The 15,381-nt window shown below is 46.9% G+C and overlaps 1 protein-coding gene across 1 annotated transcript in view; it reads right to left on the bottom strand.

Moving 5' to 3' along the window:
* Positions 1-15: 15 nt before the first annotated feature.
* LOC133952349 (FRAS1-related extracellular matrix protein 2-like) overlaps positions 16-15,381 on the bottom strand; it is a 57,354-nt gene continuing 41,988 nt past the window's right edge. Inside the window, exons 7-24 of the mRNA XM_062386759.1 lie at positions 12,555-12,704; positions 11,447-11,656; positions 11,130-11,327; positions 10,868-11,032; positions 10,077-10,259; positions 9,854-9,984; positions 9,566-9,721; positions 8,740-9,043; positions 8,375-8,506; positions 7,541-7,872; positions 4,935-5,127; positions 4,741-4,845; positions 4,450-4,577; positions 4,235-4,369; positions 3,491-3,617; positions 2,966-3,153; positions 2,734-2,880; positions 16-2,317 (exon numbers count right to left, since the gene is read on the bottom strand). Of these exons, the coding sequence (XP_062242743.1) occupies positions 1,808-2,317; positions 2,734-2,880; positions 2,966-3,153; positions 3,491-3,617; positions 4,235-4,369; positions 4,450-4,577; positions 4,741-4,845; positions 4,935-5,127; positions 7,541-7,872; positions 8,375-8,506; positions 8,740-9,043; positions 9,566-9,721; positions 9,854-9,984; positions 10,077-10,259; positions 10,868-11,032; positions 11,130-11,327; positions 11,447-11,656; positions 12,555-12,704 (3,494 nt within the window). The 3' untranslated portion in view covers positions 16-1,807. The remainder of the gene's footprint in view (positions 2,318-2,733; positions 2,881-2,965; positions 3,154-3,490; positions 3,618-4,234; positions 4,370-4,449; positions 4,578-4,740; positions 4,846-4,934; positions 5,128-7,540; positions 7,873-8,374; positions 8,507-8,739; positions 9,044-9,565; positions 9,722-9,853; positions 9,985-10,076; positions 10,260-10,867; positions 11,033-11,129; positions 11,328-11,446; positions 11,657-12,554; positions 12,705-15,381) is intronic.

Raw genomic sequence — 15,381 nt, 5'->3', positions numbered from 1 at the left:
AGTCAAATAGTTTTCTTGAAAAATTATTTATTTGCAGACCACGTTGTGCTTCTGGTCTATGTTACAAATACTTACAGCACATACAGTATGCATTTTCTTTAACAATAACCATTCCCAAAAAACATCCAAATGGTATATTTATATGTAAAACATACGTATATACATACATACATGTGCATAAAAAGCCCAGAATGCACTCAAAAGCATTAGAGTGGGAAAGGAACAGGAGAAAAAACCACAGTACATTGATACAGTGTTAAACCTAAATGAGCAAGCAACTCGTGCACTGAGGAAAAAAACAAAATACTCATAGTTGGGAGTAAACATTTGATGAAGGTGTGATATCACAGGTTGCATAGAAGTTTAAATTTTGAGAAATAAAATTGCAAACACACGCTACATTTATAAAGTAGTGATAGGAACATGTCTCAGTGGTGTGAGGTAATCAGATTTTATGGCAATCCGGTGCCTGGATCTGAAACGAACGAGGAACAAAAATAAAACACAGATGTGTGGAAAGCTTTGAGTGACGTCTCATTTTGTGTGCACAATGTTTTAATGCAAACACAAAACAAGAACTGTATTTCTGTTTGGTATAAGTCCTACAGTCTGAGATAGGTTCGAATTTTTATCCCCCAAAAAATGATGATTGTACATAAATTTATATTTGTTTCAGCACTAAATCAAAGTGAAATTGAAAAATAAATAAATAGATTTAAAACTAATAAACCAGGGAGGGAACTTGTCATAATGAGGACGATGATTTGAGCGTTAAAAACATTTCATTCCCTTTAAGTGAAAGCTAATAGACGATATAGGAAATGTATCAGCACAGTGAAAATGAAGCCCTGCTGTTGGAGGGATTTACAGCCTCTGATGATCCGGATGGACGACTGGAGTTCACACCAGCGTTTCCTCGAAGTGAAAGTGATTCCTGTTTGAAATAGAGGATCTGGAAACCACTGCTATTCTTCACTGTACATTGCAGACCAGCTGTCTCTAAAACTACGGATTCTTTTCTCTTCTTGAATTTAGTGTCACATGGGTTCAAATCAGAATCTTGAATATTTGGGTTGTTTTTCGTGGGATGGGCTGTAAAGTGATGGAAAAAGCAGCAGGTCAGACGCTTATTCTTTCCCCCAATTTCTTTTCCGAATCAGCATTTTTTTTAATCACAATTTCAAACAAATTAAAAAAGTAAATCCATGCAGAAACGTGTGAGAAAAACAAATGATTATTTTCACTCGAGTCGGACGTCGGGCTGATCAAACAGAACAAAACAAAAACACATCGTGAAAACCTTTTAACATCCTGTGAGTCCTTAGGCACGCACTGAATTTTAGGACCAATCTTTCTCTGCGGGTTCAGTGTGAGCGACCGAGGGACAGTTGTCCTCACGCACCGAGTCAAACCACACAAAGCCTCCAGCTCCTCTTGACCTACTCGGTAAAAACACCAAATAACCATTCAAGTCAACAGGCGTCTTCTCTTAGCACCTTTGGAAACATAAAAACCTTTTTGGAATCAAGTGGCATCAAAAGCAAATCAATAAGTGATCGGTGACAACTTGACAAGTGCCTTGGAGCAGCGGCTGGAGCAGTCGGCCTCCCGGTTCGTGTCCAGACCGGCGTGAGGCCGTGAGAAAAGTGATCCCGTAAATATTTCAAGTAGATTTTCTGAACAGAATCAAAGCTCTTGTAATTTGTGTTGCTTCACACAATCTTCAATTTTTGTCTAACTTTGAGGCACTTGCAAAAAAAAACAAAATAAACATGTCAACTAAAAGATCCTCCACCGCCCGTGTCGGTTAAACCTCGGAGCTGTCGCCGGCCCCGAGGCCTCGCGTCATCATGGGCTCGGCGCTGCTGGAGGTCCTGGGGACATCCTTCTTCTTCTCCCGCTTGGACCGGACGAGCAGCACCACCACGATGACGAGGAGCACCGCGAGGAGCAGCCCCACGAAGACGCCGATGATCAACACGAGGCCGTCGTCCCCGTCGTCTCGCTGGTTGACCTCGCGGGGGACGATCCCTTTGGTGAAGATCTCCCTCTCCGGGCTGGTCCTCCGCTGGGCGCCGGGCTCCAGCGCGATGTGCAGGATGTTGGTGCCCCGGTTGTTGCTCACGCCAATCTCCTCGATTAGGTCCGGCGCCTCGTTGGCCGACCTCCTGACGCGTCCTCGACCCTTTGGAGGCAGCTGTGAGTGCTGGCTCATCACGTGGTACTCCAGACTCCTCTTCCCTATGCCCCGGTTAGCATTGTCCCGGGAACGAACGGTGTAGATGGTGTGAATGTACCACTCCCGTCCTGCAGACACCTGAGGGGGGGGGGGGGGGGGGGGGGGGGCAGTTATTGTTTTCATAAATTAGTGTTTTAGGTCAATTTTATGGCACAAATATTTGAAGAACACCAGTTCCCTTTTCCCCCTTGATGCGTTTTGAGCAGGACGGCACTCAGAAGAGGTCAATCCTCCAAGGAATGTATATGTGCTTTCCTAAAGGGATAGTTGGGCCTTGGCCGAGATGAGTTACCGTATGTTTTCATTACACCAGTTCCCTGACAGTTAGACCGAGTTACGTGGCCACACAAAGCAAAAACTTGAATAAACATAACATATACTTAAGCATCATGTGACCCGTGATGGAATGCATGAAGGATTAGTGAAACCTGAGACTGTGCACTGTTCTTAGTTGTGTATTGAATGTGTTTATTGTACGTGACCTGTAAACTGACCTGGAAGAGAGCCGTGGAATCCATTTTGAATCCATCGGACCCAGGTTGCCTCACAAGAGCCAGAGCTCCGGGGTCGTCCACGGCCAGGAAGGCGTTGAAAGCCACGCTGCCAAACGACCGAGCCTGGGTCTCCGGTTGGGCCTTGTCCTGGAAACGCAGGGAAGAGTATTAACCTTTGAGTAGACACACGGCACATGACACAGAATGACAGATATATACTTCAGTTACTCACAATGATCTTGAATCTGTAGAGGATCGACGGCGCGTCGGCCAGACAGCCAAACTCAAAGTTGCTGGGGTTGTATTTGGGGACGTATCCATCAGCTCCGGTGCAGAGGAAAACTTTTTCTATGTTACAAATGAAGGAGTCGCCCAAGTTCTGAACGGGATCCACCATCACTCGGCTGTAAACCGTATCCCCTGAGGGGAGAGAGAGACACGGATCACATCACTGAGAAACACACAGAACTAAATACAGAAGAGCAGACTATGCTCAGACAGCAGCTTCAAGGACTTTTCAACATCTTGTTTTGTGAAAAACTAAAAACTCAGGCTCTTGTTTTGCGAAAATACATGAAATTGGACAAAATGACGCCTCATTCTACTTTCTTTTTTTTATCCCTGTGACTCAGGAAATAATGGGGAACATTTCTGCTAACTCAACAGAAGCATTCTTCAAACAGGGATTGTTCTTCGGGCTCAGTAGCATTGCAGTTAGGTTTGAGGATCTGAGGGAGTGGGTGTGTTTGTGCTTTACCCTGCGAGAAGGCCGTGTCACTCTCCTGTCCGAAGCCCATGGAGCCGTCGGAGAGCCACAGCGAGCGTTTGGAGATTAGGATCATCTGCGTGTTCAGACTGAACTCAGCGGCCACGGGGTCGCTCACCTGGGAACACGGAGACGACACAAAGACACACAAATCATCATCATCATTATCATCATCATCATTCAGACACAAGGCCGAGCGGGGTTAACTGTCTGGGGCACAAGGTGAAGAGAGTTCAATCCCAGTAAACACATCACTGGGATCTGTGTACAACATATACAGTATGTCTGAATATTTTATTATACCTGTGTGGAGATTACTTTGGATTATTTGACGCTTTAGGAAAATAAAAATACAAACACAACCTCTTGTTTTCAGTTCGATTAACTCCTGTTAAAATGACTTTTTACTTTTAATGAAACTTTGGCTGAGGTGGATCAGGAGGGAGTAATTCAACCGGGGTCAACGAATAGTAGAGGCAGGAAATATTACTTTAAATATTAAATTTCACAAAGAATAATTAACAATAACTTATTTCAAATGTAAAGAATTAAAAGACGTTGTTGAGACTACAGGTTAAAAAAAGTCACTACATCCATACATGCGGCTTAATTCATAATTTTCATCGGTGCAATGGAATAATTTGTTTACATCAGCATTGCCCATGTACGTGTTAATCTCCATTGCAGAGAATTTCTCCAAAGACCTTCAGACGAGTTTAGACGAGTTGAAGTCACCTGCTGAAAGCGAATATCCAGGTCGAAGGTCAGAGGCTCTCTGGGGTTGCACACAGGAGGGATGGTGTACTCCAGGCTGGGGGGGGATGTACAGGGAACCAGCTTCACTGTATACGTTCCGGAGTAGTCACGCACCTGAGAGAGGAAATTATGGAGAGTTAAAAACAAAACTAAACCAATTTTACCTTCAATAGAAAACCAAAATGTTTCCTCACTGCAAAATCGGAGATGAAGGTCCACTGCTGGATGGGCTGGTTGTAGGTCGGCTCATTCCTCACGAGGCTGATGTTGAAGGTCAAACCAGGGTGCTCCGGACACATGACCATGGAGGTGAGAGGTGAAGCTGATGGGAAAATACGTCAATTAAGTTAAATGTGACATCAATATAATCAAGATATTCAACTTTTGACTAATGAATAGAAATGATTCCTCTCCTGCACTATTTAAATAATCTATACTTATAAAAACATTGATTTAAACCTTAATGCAACACAAAATAAAAGTACCTGGATGTCCAAACACAAAAAGGCCTCTGAACCGAGCCTCAGTGCGGAAGTTGACCACCAGTCGTCCGTGGCCATTTATACGCATGCTGGTTGGGTAGAGGGCACCTGTCACAGATTTAACAAGTTCACAGTTGTTAATTTAATATGACAAATATTAACAAATGCTCAGTTTGATGCTCCTGTTAAAATCTTGCCTTGTAGTTCAGCCTCTGGCGGGCTACCGATCCCATCTCTCCACAAGATGGCAGTGTCGTACACGAACGTGAGCCTCAGCTCTGACTGCAAGTCGAAGTGCTGCCATCCACCTGCTCCCACGGGCGAGTGGAAGACGTAGGACACATGCAGGGGGACTCGTAAGGTCACGTAGGACTGGACCAGATTCAGTACCTGCAGTAAAACAAAATATAAAAATTCTATATCACAGAGTAAGATCCATTAAAACCCTGAATTAGGTGCATATACAATATATCCGGACATAGGGAGCACTACTGTAATAAAAACCACAACTACAGCGAATAAAACCAGGTTCTGTTCTGAAAAGTGCTTCATTAATTACAAATTGAATGGACTGCACTCTACATACATTAGGGAACTTAAACCCCCACTTCACTGGGAGATCAAGCCTGGAATGTTAACTTCCAGTCGGCATCATTAAGTTCACTTGATGGTCTGTAGCTGTAAGATTTAACGTTTCCCTTAAAGGGGCTCATGGGCTCTGACAACCATGCCAGTTTTTTTTAAATCCTTTTTCTACCTAAATCAATTTAAAGATTGCAAATCAAATGTGTCAAGCACAAGTACGTGAGTCGAAAAGAAACCGTGGTGGAAGGGCTGGGAGTGGAGGGAGTGCTGCCTCTCTGGTATCTGCACTTTCCTCTGACCTGTGAGCCGTGCCTGCCTGCACTGGTCCTGTGTTCGTGTGGAGACGTGCCTCCCTCAGCCCCCCCCGTATCCCCCCCCCCCTTCTCTGGGCGCCGCGAGCTCAGGCAAATGATTAGCAGAGTGGCCTTCTGACACAACCTGCTGGTCCTTAATAGTTTCCCGTGGTCGTGTTAAGCTGGGCACTAAGCCCTGCACCGTGACACGGCCGCTGGTCCCCGGCCTGCATCGAACAGCCAGTGCTCCCCCCCAGACCGCCAATGATGGCTCAGGTCAGAGGAATAGATCAGCACCCAACCAGCAAAGGATTTGTCTTCTTTCGATGTTCCTGTCTCACAGATCGGGAGGTGGTGCCTAAGGGTTCAGGCAGTGCACCTCCACGCCGTCTCCAGCTCTGTGCAGCAGTCACCATAGCAATGAAGTCTCCACACAGAGCTTGTCCAAGAGGTGACAGTTACACACTCTCCCCCTTAATGGGATAACAACAGGGACAAGAGCAGCTTTCATGGCTTAATATGTGTGTTTTTTTAGGGTGTTTGACACTTGGTAGTCTGATGCTTTTATACAATATCAGATTTTCTATCTCATTAATCCAGAAATCTCTGTCGACAGTTATCTTGAGAACTGTTCCTCTTATCCTCTTCACACTCATGTGTATTGTTAAGGGCCCAAGGAAGTGCAGTGCTGAGACGACCGGCACGTTCATGACAAAGGCAACGACTGATTCTCTAGTTCTTCGTGCAGAGTTGTGCTTCAATGAACTTCGTATAAAAGAGTACAGCTATTTGTGCAGCAGCTGCAACCAGCATTCATACACCAGCACAGCCGTGGGGTTCAGTATCCGGCCCAAGGACACTTCGGAACGCATTGGACAATCAGCTGGGGATCAAACCATTGACCCTCTGGTTTGTGGTTGACTCCTGTCTCCTGAGGCACAGTTGACCCACTTCTACCTGATCAGTGTGGACACTAATCAGTGAACAAGAAGTCGATACTCATGATTATAGATTCACTTCCCTCACAGACGAGGTGCAGTTTACTACCAGCCGCCTGCTCACTTGTCCAGACACGTTCATCACTGTCAGGTTTCCATTAGTGTGGCTGCAGGCAACGAAGTTGGTGAAGCCTGATTTCATCTTTGTTATAAAATAAACCTGAAGCCATGAAAAAAGACGGAGTCCCATCAAAGCAATATAAATCCTTCTATACCTTCAGAGGCAGAACACATTCACCGGTGCTGCAGAACGTTAATGAATAATGTTCAGTATGGAGCGTAGCATGAGGCTTGCACCATGATGTGCACCGTGCACTCCTCTTGCACTGTACTTTATCAACACTCCACCTTAATTAAATGCGAATAAACTAACAGTGGGTTTCCAGGGTGAATGCAAATGTGGAAGGGCTGGGAGGAATGTGTTCCGAGAAGAGCGAGAGGGCTTTAAGATCTCCACACATAACAGCTGCTGCTGCTGCTGCTGCAAAGATTGTGCACTTGGCAAAACAAACTAACAGGGGTTTTATGAGGCTGCTGGTTATTGACTTGCCACCTCGACAGGACAAATAAATGGTCCTGCCAGGAAGTGAAGGAAGCAAGGGTGTCGGGTTAGTTATTGCTGCTGAGGTTAACGTGGGTGTCGACGGAGGATAATGGATGATTTCTCTGCAGGTCGGTATTTACTTAGGTTCTTTAAAGGAAAGCCAAGAAGGTAAGAAGCGTTTCTAATACGACTGTAAATGATTGATCAGGATTGAGAATCCAGGTGGATTTTTTTCAGGAATGAAAATGTGAAATAGTCAAAGCCTCTAAGTCCACATTCCTGTCCTGGAGTCAGGGAGGCTCAACAGCCTGATTGACCTTGTGTCTAAAGATGACAAAGGGGGGTCGGAGGTGAGCTGGTGCTCACCGGTGGGGGTTGCCTACCTGTCCATCAGTCCCAATGGTGCCTCCACAGTCGCTGAGCAGCTCGGACATGTCGTAGTAGCTGGTGAACTCCCACAGACAGGCCTCCAGGTTGAGGTTTCTGTAGAACCGCAGTGTGCCGGATCCCCTGAGGGAGCTGCTGAACTGGTAAGGGGCCGTCTCGCCGATGACTTCTGGATTCTTGGTGGCGTCGGTGAGGAAGCCATGGCGGGTCTTGACCTCGGTGAAGTCCAGCAGGTTAGAGCAGCGGTGGTGGCCGACACGGGTTCCGTCAGGGCTCAGGGTGAGCTCGAAGTTAGAGAGGGGCCGGGTGGACACTATGGGCAACATACCTGAGGGAGGCAACGTACAGATACGTTGTGAGGGGGGATCAGAGGAATGTTAACCAAGGACATATTAAACCAAGGAGTTACAGATTTACTTTTTAACCAAAACTAGCAGGTATAACACTCTAAAGAAGCTGTTCGACTCGTTTCTGAATTGTTTTTCCCCCACGTGTCACGTTGAACAACACAAACGTGTCAGGAGCAGGAAACACAACCTTTTAAATCGCTTGCATCTTGCGCGATACAAAGAAATAAGCTGCTGTTGCACGTTGTTCCAAAGACTTAAATAACAATAAGTACACAAAGCGCTTGTGGCTATTATCACGCCGACGCCGGGAAGTTCAATGCATTTCATGACGCGGTGCTGGAGAAGCTGCAGGTGTGGATGCCGATTGAATTCCTTCTCATTACAGATAAAAGCCTGATGTGAGTGGGTGTTAGTGGGTTTGTTAACCAGTTGAAAAGGAGCTTAAGTGATACTTTCACAGATGAAAACGGCTGCTCTTACCATCGATGTGAGGCATGGTGACAGTCACTTTGATGAGGTTGGGATGGTCCGTGTCTTCGCCTCCGGTGTACCGCAGCTTGGCAGAGAAGGGCTCGGCGCCCACTGTGCCGACAACACGAGGCTGACACATTCCTGCAACCACACCGAAAAGACGAAGAAAGAAAAACATCAAACAACCAAACACTTTGTTTCCATAAAAATCCTCCACGGAGAAATTCCTTTATATGCCAGTTTTCTGTCAGAGCAAAGACAGCAACAACTGTGGCAGGAGAGCGAATCACCGCCGGCAGCTGTTCATCGTGTTAAAGCTCTTTTTTCCACGAGCGAAACCAAACGTCTGAAGCAGCAGAACGAGCTGCACTCACCCTCGTCCGGGCTGATGGACACTACGTGGCTGGGGAGTTCCAGGCCTTCATCCCCGTTCGAGTTCACGGCCCTGGCAGCGCACTGGACCCTGGATCCGGCCTGGAAGTAGACCGAGTCCAAAGTGATGAGCTTAGAGGAGGTGAAGAAGGTGTCAAAGTCCACTTCCCGCATCGGGCTGGTGACGCCGTCCGGCCCGGTGGGGGCGCTCACGAGCCAGCGGTAGCGGGTCAGGGTGTTGTTGATGTTCTCGCTCACACAGATGGAGCCGGTTTTGTCGTAGTCTGGGTATTTAGGGTTACAGGCCTGGAAAAGAGAAAAGACACAACAGTTATGAATGAGAAGTGCACACAGATCCGATGAAGCCTTTGGGGAAACCAGAATAACCGAAACCAGTTAAATAAGATATCTGATGCTATAAAAACAGAGGGAAGAGTCATGATTGACAGCTGACACTGACTCCTGACTGGTTCAGAACACGTCATGGGCGGGTCCTCAAAACTGCAACTCCCCCCTCGATCACTGCTGTGCAGGGTCTTGCAAAAAATTATGTGAAAAGTGTACACAGGAAATTTTGGCTAAATTTTTCATCCAACAAGAGTAGGTGGAGATGCATCGTCCATTTTTATTTACAATCTATAAGTGCACCCCAGAAACCTCTGAGCAGCCAAAGACACATCTGTGTGCTGCGGGTGAGTTCTCAGGTGTGCACATCTGTAAAATACCTCATAAATAGTATTTACCTGTCTGGAAATGCACTCGCGAGACAAACTCTTAACTCCATGCATCACTTTAAAAGTATTTACTGGTCTGTGAGCTGGGACGTACCGTGACACAGATGACCGGGTATCCAGCCAGAGGCAGAGAGTCCCTGCTCCTGTCGATGTCATCGTACTGCAGCAGGGAAACCACCCTGGGCACCGAGGGGAAGGTGACATCTGCCATGCTGTGCATCTCCTCAATGTAGATTATTGCTTTGCTCATCTGTTGATTGACAGGAGGAGGTGCGGGGATGTTAATGGGGAGCAAACCTCTGCCAGCTTGTGATGGGATCGTTAGCCAGGTAGCTACACACTTAGCAGTTAAATGACATGCTAATTCGCGGTCTCTTTTCACCTTCGTCTCCGCCACCATGTTCTCATCCGGCTTCAGGTGAACGGTGAACGCCTCCCTCATCTCTCTGACGCCGTCGTACAGAACCTCCACCTCCACGTAGTGCTCGCCGTCGCCCTCTTTGAACACGATTTCTGCCGAGAAAGGAGATATGAAAATGATTTCCCCCCGGCAAACGTCAACACGGTTGCTGTCCTGATGCAAAGCGCCTGTCAGTGTGATTTACCCTCGGAGATGGGATGGTAGTCCTCCCCAGAGGTGGCGGATCCATCCTTGGTGTGAACTCGGACCACGGAGACCTTGGATGTGTCTCCGACTCGCAGCACCGGGATCTTCACCACGGACACTTTCCCACTTTCCTTCGGCTCGTTCACGCTGAACTTGGTCTCTCCGAACCTAATGATCGCCTCTGAGGAAGCAACCAACACAGTTACAATCACGCTTGAAAACTTATAACATGTTAAACATCACAACGAATCTTATTAAATCCACTGTGGTCAATTTAATCCAAAAATGATCTGAGGTGTGATGCATAACCGTGTAATAACACTGTAATAATGCTATTTCATACTCATCATAGTGTAATTATACCGTATCATTACACATAAATCTAAATAACTGTAGATTGTGTTGCTGATATCATTGGTTTGTAGCTTGGTTGGTGTGATCATATATGATTTGACCTATATAAGCTTTAGGTTATGAGATATCTCATAAAGTCTTCATAACCTCATGACGTCTTCTCATGTGATATCATGTGATTTGGGATAATTGTCCTAGATTGTCTCTCTGGCTCTTTTATGTTGGAAACTGTGTTTTTCAGACCAGACTTCTGTTGATCTCGACCTTAGATCTTTGATCGATCGGCTTCAAAAGTTAATTATCTGGAGATGTCGTCCCAAATAATGCTCCACCCAAGTGCGGTGGTGCAGACGCGGCAGGAAGCCAATAAATTCAGCACAAGGTGGATTTAAACAGAAATATTGAAAGGGAACAAGTGTAAGAAGAAAAACGTACTGTCTGCGTCGTCTTTGATCTTGATGAGCGTCTCGTTCTGTCCTCCGACAGACGCGCCAAAAGGAGAGTCACTCTTCGGGCTTCCCAACACGAGCCGGAGTTCTTCTTCCTCCTCGTGCTCCGTGTCGTCGACGAGCAACAGAACACAAGGCTTCTCAATCTCTCCTAAAAGAAAACAGTACCGGGAAAGACAGTGATTGATTGCTTGTGTCCTGATTATTAGAGAATATAAATCATTTTGAGATCGGCTTTGCTGAACCACCTGGCAGGAAGGTGATGATGGAAGCGTCTGTGTTGGGCCTCTCGTGGAAGTCCATCATGACCTGGGCCGTGCCCTGCCTGCTGTAGCAGCGCACGGTGGATCTGTAGCTGATGTCACCGCTGCGGTACACGGTAGCCGAGATCCGCCCCGAGTCCTCGTTGCCCACGTACACAGCATCGCGGAACTGCACCTTTGGCACTGGAACATTATTAAAGCCATAAATCAACATCAGAAATAGAGAGTAAACATCGTACATCACCGTGGTTAGCAGTTTCAAAGGAGCACATTTTTGATTAGAAACCCAGATTTCCACTCACGGTCGGAGACAGAATCGTTGATGAGGATGCTGGATTTGCTCGGCTCCCCGAGGACGCCGCTCATCGGCATCCGGAGAATCAGCTCAAACCTCTCCGGCCCCTCGAGCACCGGCTGGCCCAGGTCGTCCAGGATGGTCACACGGAAAGTCTGCATGGTGACCCCCGGGGCGAAGTCCAGATTCCGGCTGATCCCCACATAATCTACACCGGCTGCTCAACAACACAACACACTGCAGGTCAGGGTTGTGTTTCACAGGACAGATCAGGGAACAGTGGGCACAGCGCTTGATCTTATTCCGGCAGCACATGTTACTTCATAATTAATTTGTGAATGTCAGGCGGCGAGTGAGATGAAACGATATTCCCTGCATCGTTGGCAAAGTGATGCTTTCTTCCTCGTGGTCGATGGCCGTGAAGAGCTGGAATTTGTTGCGTGATTAAAGGAGCAATGCAAGAAACTGGATTTCTCCTCCGAGCGCAAACAGGTTATTCATTTGCCATTCTTTGAAGAGGCTGGGTATTGAGAGCTCACCCTTTGCCCGCAGGCCTTCTTCATGTACTTATGACCCAGTTATGTGTGTGTGAGTGTGGACTTGCATTTTGAACATGCTGCATACGATTAGATGCTGGTTATCTTTTTATTTTTTTACAATTATAATGCAGGAGGGGAGCAAGAGATGGTGTGAATCTCTGTAAAGGGTGTGTGTGTGTGTGTGTGGGGGGGGGGGTGGGGGGGTGGGGGGGACACACTGCCTGAGGGCGAGAAATAATGGAGGCTGCAGGGAAGGCTTGGGAAAGCAACTGGTCTTAAAGTCCAAAGCACTTACTGACGTGCAGAACAATCGGTAATGCATTCCTAAATCCCTGTCCTCACTCAGACCACCATTATCTTCACAACACCGTGTCTATCCGGGGCCTGACAGGAAAAAAAGCTGTGATTTCGCCTCCTAACCCCAAAAATAATGTTTACATTCCTCAGGTCATCCGCCCGACACCCGGCGTTAACGTCTCCTCGGACGTCTGAGTGACAGGGTGACACCTGACGCCTATTGTTGAGTCTAGAGCCAGAACCACCTGTCAGAGAGAGCTGCCGAGCACGGACACGTACCCTCGGCCGAGACGGGCTCCGTCTTCCTGGAGCGCACGGTGACGGTCCCCGCTTTGGACAGGTCGGTCCCCGTCCTCCACACCTGCACCTCCACGAAGCCGTCGCTCTCGTCCACGTGGTGGTCCGTGTTGCCAAAGTAGAAGACGGGCGCTGGGGAGAAAAAACAAGGGGAAAGAGTGAATAAGTGGATGTGATGCATAATCATCTTTTTTCCCCCCCGCCGTTTCACACAGGACGCTTTAGATGCTCGCTGTAATGGCTGAGTTAAATCGATAATGGCTGAAGAGATCATCTCTGATTACAGGAGAAATCGAGGGAACGTTTCCATCGAAAACAGCCACAGGTGGTAATTGTAGCCCTTAAACAACACTTTCTAACTTCCTGGGGTAACGTTTCACGGGAGGAGGGAGGTGGGGAGGGGGAGGGTTTCTACATCTGTGAGTTACATTTAAAAAAAAAAGAGCCGCGTCTCCTGGTTTTGTTGTGGAATGAGCGTGGAGGTGCTGACTGGGACGGTGATGGGTCTGAGCCGCAGACAGGAGGCCTGACAGGAGGTCTGGAGGATGTCGAGCTCAGCGTGCCAGCCCGGGCCTGCCTGACTGCAATTAGTGTTTCTATGAGGGCGAGATTCCACTGCAGCCAAACTCACCCACTGTTCTTCCATTTAACCCCTTCGTTACACACGTTCCCTCCGCACGGCGTACAACACGCTGCCTGTGAAGCGGTTGCTCGAGGGCTCAGACCTCCGTGTGCACTCTGCAGGGAGTCGCTCACACGCCTTCACAGCACGGAGCAGAATAAAAAAAGAAAAAAGGGCTGCAACCAAAACCAGAGAAGCAGTTTTGTTTATTTACAGACATTTTTCACATTCTCCTAATTGATCAAATACATCATTGTTACGACTATTAGGAACGAGCCGCTAGAGCTGTAAAAAAAATCTGCAGCTGTGACCAAATTATGAATAAATTATGAATAAATTAAGTAAATAGAGACAGCCATGGGAAGAGTTTGTGGTTTCCCTGACAACTAGCTTCAGAACAGCACTTAGCTGTTTCTCATCACGCAGTGGGAAGCAAGGAGGAAGAGAGAGAGAGAGAGGAAGAGAGAGAGAGAGAGGGAGAGAGAGAGAGAGGGAGAGGGAGCAGGGGGATGTTGAACTGAGCGATAAATTAATTCCACAAAACAAATACATAATGTAAGTGTGATGATGTGATTTAATAAAAACAAGAGCAGGAAGAAACAGTCCATCAGCGCGGCCAGGTGTAATTACTGATCATGGAAAAAAGAGTTTATTACTTTGCTCGGTATAATTAATCTTCCAAGTGATTTGCATCTTGGATCATGTTTTGATACAGTGTGCTATGTCAGAAAGTGTTTTATTATTTTATTATTAAAATATTACTATTGGGTGGACAAGATCTGAGAGGGGAAACAGACTTGTTGGGGAAAGCCTTGGGATGTTTCTATCAGGTGCAAGCAAAGGACGGAAAACTTTTATGCTTTAATCTGCCCTGAAAGCCGAGGCAGGACAATGAGCGCCGCATCAAGAGGCTTGCAGCTGCCAGAATCTTCTCTCCACCGGCGAAACCACACAAAGATGGTTTTGGCTGCCTGCACCGGGTCCCAGCAGAAGCGGTAATCAGATCTACTAGCCCGAGGTTGGCAGCCAGGAGCTCGGGCCCTGTTGTACTAGGCCGGTAATCAGATAAGGTCTGTGCAGCAGGCAAACGGTGAACTTCAAAGTGCTACGGCCCATTAACTGAAAGGTAAACCGCCGTGTCCTGGGCTCCGGCTGCCCGGCCGCCGCCGCAGCCTGCGCCAGCCACAAAGCACATCTAAGGTTTCCAGAATGCAAGTGGAGTTGATCCAGATTTAGATGTAAAACAATATGAGGTGTAAATACCCTCATTTTTTTAAAAAACTAAACAAAAAAATGGATATAACTTTAGATTTCCTCTCTACTGCTAGCTTCTTTTAACTTGTAAAATCTCTTCATACCTAAAATAAACTGTGAATAATAAAAGAATGTAAATATTGATTTTTAAAAATGCCACCCTGATTACTCCTTCTGGGAAATAAAAAATACATCACACGAGTCCTTAGAAAAACCCACCATATGTAAAGTTATGCATAAACAACAAAGCAAATGTCTGGACAGTTTCATATATGTGAACATGAGATACAAGTCGAGGCACAAGCAGAGACAGAGGCATCCCCGAGGGAACTGGTACACTCCCACTGACTGCTTGATTTCACTTGAACTTAGCCTGACATTCCCACAGTGCTAAGTGGCTTCTCTGGATGAGATTCAGCCGAGCCATCGCAAAAGGCTCCTGTGCTCTCTCTGTGTGCTCAACTAATTTGTCTCCAGCAGCAGAAGCCCGGCTCCATATTCATCACAATGTAATCTCCGACTAGAACCAGCTGAGACTCTGAGAAACACTGAATCGAGGATTACATTCTGCACCTTTGGGCTTCGGACATCTGTTTATATCAGAATGAACGTGAATCCAGGTGAACGGTAATGACAGGGTTATCGCCCACCTTTTTAAAACCGGCCTCATAATCATAACCTTCAGAACTGAAACGAAATTTACAAGGAGCTGACACACAAGACTGTAAATGCGCGAGTCGAGTCCTGCTGTACAAGAATCCTCATGTCCCCCGGCCCCCCCCAACCAAAACATCTTCCCCCCCCGGATGGAAGAGTCAATATCAAACAGCAATTACCTCTGCAAGAAAGAACAAGTTTCTCCGAACGCATCGCAGGCAGAAGCCCGAGCTCTCTTTTGCGAGGAAGTGGCCGTTTATGTGCAGATGGTTTGCC

The sequence above is a fragment of the Platichthys flesus genome, chromosome 4 (assembly GCF_949316205.1).
Source record: "Platichthys flesus chromosome 4, fPlaFle2.1, whole genome shotgun sequence".
NCBI lineage: Eukaryota > Metazoa > Chordata > Actinopteri > Pleuronectiformes > Pleuronectidae > Platichthys > Platichthys flesus.
The sequence above is the reverse complement of the archived record's forward strand: the minus strand, read 5'-3'. Positions and strand labels throughout refer to the sequence as shown.